This window comes from Hippocampus guttulatus, chromosome 17 (assembly GCF_054856545.1).
Source record: "Hippocampus guttulatus isolate MCC_2025c chromosome 17, RoL_Hgut_1.0, whole genome shotgun sequence".
Lineage (NCBI taxonomy): Eukaryota > Metazoa > Chordata > Actinopteri > Syngnathiformes > Syngnathidae > Hippocampus > Hippocampus guttulatus.
Window position 1 is genome coordinate 11,974,899 of NC_141277.1, and position 10,291 is coordinate 11,985,189.

The 10,291-nt window shown below is 43.8% G+C and overlaps 1 protein-coding gene across 1 annotated transcript; it reads left to right on the forward strand.

The window, feature by feature from the left end:
• Window positions 1–4,133: 4,133 nt before the first annotated feature.
• arid6 (AT-rich interaction domain 6) lies at window positions 4,134–8,892 on the forward strand. The gene is made up of 6 exons (XM_086135706.1): window positions 4,134–4,489; window positions 5,495–5,657; window positions 5,960–6,012; window positions 6,086–6,183; window positions 6,270–6,429; window positions 7,441–8,892. Exons 1-6 carry the CDS (start codon window positions 4,478–4,480, stop codon window positions 8,740–8,742), a joined length of 1,788 nt encoding a protein of 595 aa, XP_085991832.1. The 5' UTR covers window positions 4,134–4,477; the 3' UTR covers window positions 8,743–8,892.
• The last annotated feature ends 1,399 nt before the right edge of the window (window positions 8,893–10,291 follow it).

The following is a 10,291-nucleotide window of genomic DNA, read 5'->3' on the forward strand; positions in this document are numbered from 1 at the left end:
TTTTTTACGTTTTTTATTTTATTTTATTTTTTTACTTTAGATCTTCAGTTTCAACTTTTCATTTTGGACTTTTTGTTAAACTTGAAATGTTTTTAGTGTATCAGCTGCAGAGAAATTCCTTAGCATGGACCCCTGACAGTTAGTGAATGTTCATGCCAGGAAAATATCAGAGTGAGGAGCACAGCAGGAGAAGCACACAACTAATTTCTTTGACGAGATGCACATATGCATTTTCTTGTACAAATACATTTGTATCCATATAATACAAATGTATTCAGTCTGTGCCAAGATACAACCGTTGCCTTAAAAAAAAAACAAGGTGACTACTAAAATGAGACGTATGGAACAATTAAAGGCATGCCCTTTACAAAGAATTCAAAGAGGTGCCACACATGTTGATGATGGTGCGGTAACAGGAATCTTCACATGTGAAATCAGCACGCAGGCCGACACCATTCTTGACATTGTCACCACCCAGACGATGCGAGAGCTTTTGTGCGCTGAAGCCGGCTATTCCACTTGGGTTACGAATGTCGTATTTGCTGTCACCATGGCATTCCATATCTGGATTTGACGCTTGGGGCTGTGCGCTGTTTCCAAATGTCACAAGTTGGGACTTTTGGTAAGAGTTTCGCAATCGCTCTCTCTATGTGGCCCCAAGTTTGGGTCGCAACAATCCTAGCCGTACTGAAAGGGTTACAATATGGAGACACCGATGCTATTCATTAGTGCGAACTAATGATTGTGTTTGTTTCAAACATTAACATAAAGTACTAGCAAGCGAGCTAACATACTCTTAGCTTCAGGGCTCTAATTCACACGGTTGTTTTACCACAAGCAAAACCAAACAAGGTAACAAACAAAAAAGTCATAGCAGCCTCAGATATAATATTTGTTTTTTAAAAATGCTACAAACCTTGGAACTGGAAGAACTTTTGGAAGATTCTGACCATAATTTTTTGGTGGGGGGGGGGGGGGGGGAGTGGGGGGGGGGGGGTTCTACTTGAGTTGGACAGGGCTGCCGAATTTGAATCTGTGGTATATTGGATGGAGGTCATAAACACCTGGCATTTGAACAGGGGTGTGTAGACTTTTTCTATCAGCATCAGAGCCATTGGGGCTTCTCATTTCTGCGCGATAACGCATTGGTTGTAAAATGATGTGTGAATTTCACCACTGAGCTCCTTGTTAGAGAACAGCAAAGTTGTGCAAAAAGGACTGAACCGGTGAACAGCTAAACATTCAAGAGTTCACAGAAGGTCAATATAAAGGTCACCTGTCAAGCTGAGAGTTCATTTTAGCTAAAATTTCACCCAGAAGCCTAATATCCCAGGCTTTTTGTGAGGATGTTTTATCATAAAAATAGGCTGTGACTGACAGCTAGAAGTACGCCGTCTCCCTTTCCCAATATAAGATTCCTGTGGCAACCAAAGCTGAAGACGGTTAAGCGTGACTTTCACGTTGGGACTTCCTTCTGTACCAATGTGGCCTTTGTTTTGCTGAGAGGCGGTTACAGTCAACAAAGACACACTTGCATAACCACAAGTAATTCTGTGAAGAACTGGTGAATAAAGTTTGACCTCAATTTTTTTTTTTTTTTAAAGGAACTTTGAGGTGCCAGAGCAGCACCGGATGGCCCTCCTCAATTTAACTTGACTACCACCCGCCCTGCGTAAATAACAGGCTGCGACAATGGATTTAATGTTAGTTTTCTTTTTTCGTTTCAACTTCATTATCATTGTAAATTTGAATTTTTAAAATAATTTTCATATCAACTTTTACTTTTTCATTTTTTCACTTGGTTTTGACATTTTTTTTTGTATTTACTCAATTGAAAAATAAACTTTGACTTGTTGTTGCCTTTGGCTTATTTTTAATTCTGTACTTTTTAACTTTTATATTTAAAAATTTTAAATTATTTTTTGCATTTATTGCTCTGTTCTTACCTATTTTGTTTATATTTGTTATGCTTCTAAATTTTGCCTTTTTCCTTTTTTAATTTTGGGGAATTTCCGTCATACATTTTTAGTTTGTACTTTTTTCTTTTTTTCTATACATCTACTTTTTAGGTTCTACTTTATTCGGTGATTCTCATTTTTTACTTTTTATTTTTCCATTTTCTTTTTTAGTGTTCATTTTTTAATGTTATTTTCTTACATATTTAATTTCTAAATTTTCACAGTTTTACTTCTGTTTTGGACTTTTTCCTTGTTATTTTTTTCTCTCCATTTTTGGGGGGTATTTATTAAGATTTTTGTTTGGCTGCTTTACTTTTGACTTCTTGACTTTTTACTTTTCTTGCCCCGAGAAAAAGCTTTCTTGTTCTTAAAATGAGACTGTTTGTGTGTTATTTTCACCATTTATTAACTGTAATGCTATATAAATCAGCATGTATTGTATTGTATTGTATTGTATTGTATAATAACAACCGAGAAATAGTTTTGTGGTCCGAGTGGGAAAAGAAAGTAACTCTTTCCAAAAGGCCCTTGAAGAGGCGCTGAATGAATGTCTATTTACTCCAAGTTGAAGCATGCCTTTGTAATTATCATGTCAGTCGAATGGAGCGTCTTTCTATTGTATCTGATTGACGCTTGCCGAATCTCCTTCCTGTCAAACCAGCTGAGCCACATTAGATGAAATTGCATCTCCATATCTTCGTCTGACGATAGATAAATATCAGCTCATCCGTCATCCAGTGAAGCAATGGTGCGCTCTCCAACTATTCTTACCCGTAGATGTACAAAAATAGACGTCTGCTGATATTTGGCAACTTTGACTCTAACCCTACTGTAGTATCTGTGTGACTTAGTTCAGCTTCTGCAGAACTTTGAGCCCAAAAAGAATCAGAAAAATCAACATTTGATTCTTTCTATTTAATTTATATATCAGTTGTTTGTGTTACTTAAAAAAAAAAGACATCGGCTATTTTTTACTTTTTTTATTTCAATTTAAGGGTGGCCCGGTGGTCGCCTAGCTAGTGCCTGGGCCTCACAGTGCAGAGGTGCAGGGTTCGATTCCGTCTCCGGCCTTCCTGTGTGGAGTTTCCATGTTCTCCCCGGGCCTGCGTGGGTTTTCTCCGGGTACTCCGGTTTCCTCCCGCATTCCAAAAACATACATGGCAGGCTGATTGAATACACTAAATTGTCCCTAGGTGTGAGTGTGAGCACAGATTGTTGTTTGTGTGTGCCATGCGATTGGCTGGTGACCGGTTCAGGGTGCCCCCCGCCTGCTGCCCGAAGGCAGCTGGGATAGGCTCTAGAGTGCCCCACGACCCTTGTGAGGATAAAGCAGATCAGAAAATGGTTGGATGGTTGGCTGCTTATGTAATTTATTTTTGTCTTTTAGTGTTTTATTTCTAATATTGTTTTAATATTATTTTTTTGTTGATTTTCTGTTGGGGTTTTCTTGGGGGTTTTGAAATGTTTTCATTCTCACATCACATAACAGCATATGAAGCAACAATATAACACCTTGTGGCAGCACGTCGGCCTCACGGTCCAGAGGTTTCTGGGTCGATTCTGTCTCCGGCCTTCCTGTGGGGAGTTTGCATGTTCTCCCTGTGCCTGCATGGGTTTTCTCCGGGTACTCCGGTTTCCTCCCACATTCCACAAACACACATGGCAGTTGGATGGAACTCTCTACATTGTCCCTAGGTGTGAGTGTGAGGAGAGATGGTTGTTTGTGTGTGCCATGCGATTGGCTGGTGACTGGTTCAGGGTGCCCCCCTGCCTGCTGCCCGAAGGCAGCTGGGATAGGCTCCAGAGTGCCCCACGATCCTTGTGAGGATAAAGCAGATCAGAAAATGGTTGGGTGGTTGGCAAATACAATTAAACCTTTGTGTATGTGTAAATAATGTATGAATTTCTTTTTTTTTAAGCAACAAAAAAGCATTTACAACAGGTTTGCAAAGACAATCCTGTAACAAATTAAAACTTGAAAGAGAAACGTCATCTACAATATAACCTCTGAGAGCCAAAAATAGACGGGGAGCCGTTGAAATGTTACATTTCCTGTTCGCGTGCAGATAATTGTCATCGTTAATATGACGACATGACATGACATGCAGTGCTTACATATTAGCGTGGCAATCTGTCTTTTTTTTTTTTTTTTTTTTTTTTGCTCAGTGAACTATCTTCACAATTCATCAAATCCTCACGCGCATCTGTGAAAATCTGATCATAAAGTGACCTGTTGAACAAGGCTCGGGACACGACTGGAGCTAGCTGGGTGACTTCTCATTCCAAATTGTGCCGTGCGGTTGATTTCGGCGCTGCAGTTGTTCGAGAGCTGGTCAGACCAGTTGGACCGTCCAAATCTCATCAGTGAGACGTTGAAATAGGCAGCCTCTGTCGTGCTGTCAAATATTTGCAAACAGCTGCCGGGACGTACGCGTTTCTGCGAACTTGTGGGTGTTAGTGTGCTACAGTGGTTTTGGATGGCGCCCGGCGCCAATTGATCAGCGCCCTCATTTGCACTCATGATGGAAGTGGTGAGTACAGGAAGTAGTTTTCATGACTTTTGGTCAGTTGAACATGGAATACTTGAAGGGTTAGGATAGAGGAGGGATAGGGCTTCAGGTTAAGGTGAGGATTTCATTAGCAGTCATTTTTCTCTTTTCTGTCACAATTACAGTTAAAAAAAAAAAGAAAGATCAATGTGTTTGCGAGATTCATTTTTCAATTCGATGTATTGATAATTTACAAAAGGTTGAATTGAGGCAACTCGACTCTTAAATCTTAACATGGGGCAAGAATTTGGGATAAAAATTGTGGTCTAGGGTAGGTTTAGAGTTGCATGTTAGGATTTGGGTTTGGGATTAGGATTTGGAGTCAAGGGTGAGAGTTGAGGGTTGGGATTAGGATTAGAGTGAAATTTTCAGGTTGGGGCAAGGATTTTGGGGTAGCATAGTGGTTAAGGCTGCAGGTTCAGGCTTGGGATTTGGGGTAAGGAGCTTGGATTCTGTACTATGTGCGGTTCTAGAACTGCTTTTTTATCAATGAGGTAACGTCCGCTACTAGGACTACAAAAATCAAAGCATTGGGGAGTCTGTCAACAATATTGCACAACTGTGATGGTCATTTGCCAGTTGTGAGTCATTTGTGAGTCAGCTGTAATTTGTTGGCGACTGACCTGTTCGGTCATACTCCACGATGTCACTCAGGGTGCGGCAGGTCTTTTAAGCATGCGGTTGGGTTTCAGGTTAAAATAGGATCAGGGTGTGAAGTTAAGGATGAGGGTTACATGTCGGCATTGCAGCTGCAGTTGGGAGTAGGTTAGGCTTCATTTCGGGTGAAGGTGTAGCTTGTGGGTTGAAAACGGGTGTTGGCATGTAGGAGTCAAATAAGCGGTTATGTGAACAGATAATTTCCTGAAAGGATGCATTGATGCCACAATGGCTCAGATTTGATTTACGTGTTTGACGACCGTTCGTCAATAAGAAATGAGAACAGGGAGCCTTTTGTCAAACGCTTGTTGTCGTTCTTGGCGTTCCCAGGCACACGCGGCGAAGGCTCACCTCGGTGTCCCAGGGGTCCAAGAGCAGCATCGTAGGGAGTTGATGGGCATGAGTGAGGAGGCTTTCCTGACGAATCTCTACCTTTTCATGAAGAAGCGAGATACCCCCATCGAGAGGATCCCTCATCTGGGCTTCAAACAAAGTACGTGAGTTGTTTTGGAGTTGTCATTAGATTGATCTGTCAACTCAGCGGCGGAACTCTAATTGGACAAAAAAAAAAAACTGGTATCCACATATATGTACTAGAGGCAATGCAGCGAAGAGGAACACTGTGAAATGAGGAAAAATGTTGGGAATTAATAAAGAGTCTACAGTCTGATAGTTTTTGGGCAAACAGAGGTTGGACACTTCCCGCCACTGCTTTAGTCTGATGACATCAATCTGGTGACAGTTTTTCAAGAAAATGATTCAAATCGTTCAAACGTCATTGTTCTTTCCTTCCAGTTGATCTGTTTGTGATGTTTAAGACAGTCAGAGACTTGGGGGGTTACCACCAGGTAAGTTCTTGTAGAGGTTTGAAAATAAAGCTTTGTGGCCTGGAGACGACTGATCTAGCTTTTGTCTGGACAGGTGACAGCTCAGCAGCTCTGGAAGCAGGTCTACAACTCGCTGGGGGGGAACCCTCGCAGCACGAGCGCAGCCACTTGTACCCGCCGCCATTACGAGAAGTGAGTCACCGGGGAGATGAGGGAACGAGGGGCTGTCAGTTATGTGTCAGACTAACTTGACACCAACATATCGGCAACTTTCCAAGGTTGCTGCTGCCGTACGAGTGCCACCTGAAGGGAATGTCAATGAACGTGGTGTCGCCGCATGTGGTCGAGCACTACCGCTATCACGGCTACGGCGTGGAGGACATGGACGGTCCACGATCAGTCAAACGCAAGATGATGTCACTGCCGCTGCACCACCAGGTTGGTCAAGTTGTGTCTTTCTGGTGAGATGAAAGATGTTGAAAGCTAGTTTACAGGAGTGCCAATTTCCTGTCAGGGCAGGGAGAGGACATGATTGACTGGTCTACCTTTTAAGCGCCTTTCACACTAGCCATCAAAGCCATCTTTTTCATGGCTCACTCTCTGCGGGCTTCAAATGTAGCTTCTGAGTGCTTATAGGTGTCTGAGAATCGACCAGACAAGGAAGAATTCCGCCTGTGGGAAAGGGGACATGTCTAGAGTGTGACGTTTTAACAACCAGAACTGGTCATACCCACATGCTTCATACTAATGACTGGTTAGACCGGGGGTCGGCAACACGCGGCTCCAGAGCCGCATGCGGCTGTTTAGCGACATCTAGTGGCTCCCTGGAGCTTTATAAAAAATTTTGAAAATGGAAAAAGATTTTGATAGTAGGCTAATATACCTCAAATAGATATAGATACATGTTGCGGCTCCAAAAAAGGAGAGCTGTGATGTTGGATTTTTAAAACGTACACTTTATTTATGCTTTTAACAGTCTCGACAAACACAGAAACGTCTGCGTCCGACTCCGTGCCTTCTCTCTTCTCGTTCAACTCGAGAGGCGTTCAAAGACAGCCTCCGAAAAACGGAAATTAATTATCACTTCACTGACACTAAGAAAAGCGAAAATAATGCACCAAAACAAAACATCAAGTGAGAAAACCACAAAATAAATTCTGAATAACAAACAATTTATAAAAAAAACAATTCTGAGACAGTCCAGTCTCCTACATACATACAGCATGGGTTTCCTTCATTGTATGTTTTATAGAAGGCTTTTATTTTTTTGCGGCTCCAGACATATTTGGGCATTTTTTTTGTCCTTTAATATGGCTCTTTCGACCCCTGGGTTAGACTGTTGAGTATGTTTGTGGTTGGGTTTCTAGTTCCTGTTTGGTGGAATCAGAGGACGATGATGTGTTCAAGGGGCTCAAGGCCCACCCAACTAACCACTTTTATCTCCAACAGAATCATCCCAACCTCCACCCAGGCCCCCTTCGCACCGTCTTTCCTCTCCAAATGCAACCCCCTCACTACTACCACTCAGGCCACACCATTCTGCCCCCTTATGTCCCCATGTCGGCTTCCATGATGACTTCACACAGCCCGCAGACAGCTCCCCCACCCAAATTCACCTTACCCCCATGTGGTCCGGGCCTGACAGAACGAGTGAGGCCTCTGGAGCACTTGCGCTTCCTAGCCGAGCAGTACAAGTCGTCTTCCGGACTGAGTGAACCTCTCAACCTGAGCATTAAAGCCGAGAGTCAGAGAGTGGAGAGGAATCCAAAATCGTCATTCTCCCCACCCTTGGCCAGCAAGAACCCAAAGTTTCTGAACACACCGTCTTCGCTGTACACGCGGCTGTACTCACAGGTAGTGAGGAAGGATGGCACCAAGAAGCCGGTCGAGGCGGCCACAGTGGGAGCGATGCCCTACCTCGCCAGGGCCAGAGAGGACTCCGTGGTCGACCTCACCTCCAGCAGTACTCCAGAGTTTGACGCCGCCTTTACAATGAGGACCGACAGTGGGATCTGCGTAGCAAAGCGGAACCTGACAGAATTGCAAGAGGAGGGTCCAGCGGCGAAGAGGCGCAACATCAGCCACGTCCACCCTTGCCCGCCTCCCGAAAACGATGACAAAATGGAGATCGAGATACCCCTGTCGGTGTTCCACAACTGGCTGCGGATGTACGGTCCCCCGGGTGCGACCTATGATGCCAAGCAGCTACCTCGCCTCTTGCAGGAGGCGGTCCAAAGGAGCAAAGACATGCCCTCGGGACCGTTACCATTTCACCCCATCTCCCATCAACGGAGCATCAGCATCGAAGACCCCAGGATGCCTGGCAGAAAAACGCCAAGCCCAAGCGCAACCATCCAAACGTCCAGTATGCACCACATCCCCATCCAGAATCATTTCACCAGCTACACCGGACCTTCTTCTTCCAACAACACTCAGAAACCCAGCACCGGTCAGGACGCTACTCAGTTTTGCCAGACAGAAAGGACGCCATCAAGCGGCCCCAAACCTCTGTCTTACTGGGAGGCCTCCTCGAAAGACAGGCAACCGAAGGACGGGCAACAGAGCCCCGGTCCAGTTCCACATGATCTCACGGTGACAAGGAGCCACCAGAGAGACACCGAGCCGAGTTGGAAGGCTCCGGAGATAGACTCGTCTTTGCTGCTGATGAATTCCAGCTCGGCCGCTTCTATGCTGCAGCTCACCAGCGAGGAGCTGATGAAGCTCAAGAAAATCATCTCCAACTCCACGTGACACTCACATGAGTGTAAAGACTGTGTAAATATAGTACTGACAACACCCCTTTATCACGGGGGATACAAGACACCATAAAAGAAAAAAAAATGTTTGTATTTTTTTAACCCTACGAGACACATTGAAACGAATTAAACACACTTTCAAGTATTCCTTTGCACCTGCCTCTGTCACTGTCAAGAAAAGGGAAACAATCAATTCCATATCATTTAGGAAACTCAACTCAACTGTATTAATAGAGTACTTTAAACAAACAATCTGTGCCTCCGCTCAGTTCTGGGTAGTGTCTGGTCGGCAGACTTGAGGCAACGGGCAGGTGCGTAGGGCAGAGGAGCAGAGAGAGGTAAGGTGGAGCAAGGCCATTTAGAGATTTGAAAACAAATAATAGGATCTTAAAAAGAACTCTAAAATGTATGGGGAGCCAGTGAAGGGATGCCAGTAGGAGTTTTGTGCTCCCTCTTATGAGTACCAGTCAATAGGCGAGCAGCAGCATCCTGGACCAACTGGAAACGCTTCATGGAGAATTGGTTCACTCCAAAGTAAAGTGCATTCCAGTAATCCAGCCAGGATGTGATGAAGGCATGGATGACTGTTTCAAAGTGCTCATGTAAAAGGAGAGGCTTGACTTTATCCAGCTGCCTAAGATGAAAGAAGCTAGATTTAACAAGGGCACCAATTTGCCGGTCCAATTTAAGATTACTGTCCAGTTTAAGACCCAAGTTTGAGACTGTTGACTTAAGATAAAGAGCCAGGTGGCCCCAAGTCTACAGGATGGGATGTACAAGGGCCACTGGGACCAAACACCGTCCCTTGCACAGTTCTCCAAATAAGAGGCAACGTGCTTGCTTTAAGTAATTTGCCATGGACAATAAATTCATGCCTTGTGGATTCAAACATCACAATGTTCAACCAAAACAATTTTGTTGAACAAAAGTGCGATTAATATGAACATATATTGTGAAACCTGACTGGCGGGTTAATGTATGTTAACATAGATCTTAAGAACTAAGTTAAGTAGTTCAGAACTACTGCTGCTTTCAAACGTATGGAGAAGCAAGGCACACAAATGGTATAAAACAATACTCACAGGCAGATAATCTCTCCTCTGTGGCAACAACTAGCATGAGCAAGTCTAAATACAACTTGCCTGTGTTCTGTAAAAACCTCAAAAAATAACATCAATCAATATCATAAAACTGAGCAAAAATAACATCATTCAATCAAAAGCAATAATTCCGTTTTAATCCAGCGAGTTTGTGCTTGACGATACATCTCCAAGGAGGAAGCATCTTCACAATTTGCTTCACTTTACCATATCCAATACAGCTGCGGCGTGGACGTACTCAAGAAGGCGTCTTTGGATGTCATGGAAATGGTATCTATGATAATACCTGCTTGCGGGTGTCGCTAAAGGTGCCGCTCAAGATGCGATCAGCAGTTCTACACTAATATATTGCTTGTGTACGCATAGACATGGAGCCCGAGCTGCAGGGCGCATGAATGTAGCGCCCCAACTTGGCCCTATCTGTCGCACTGAAAAGGACCTTCC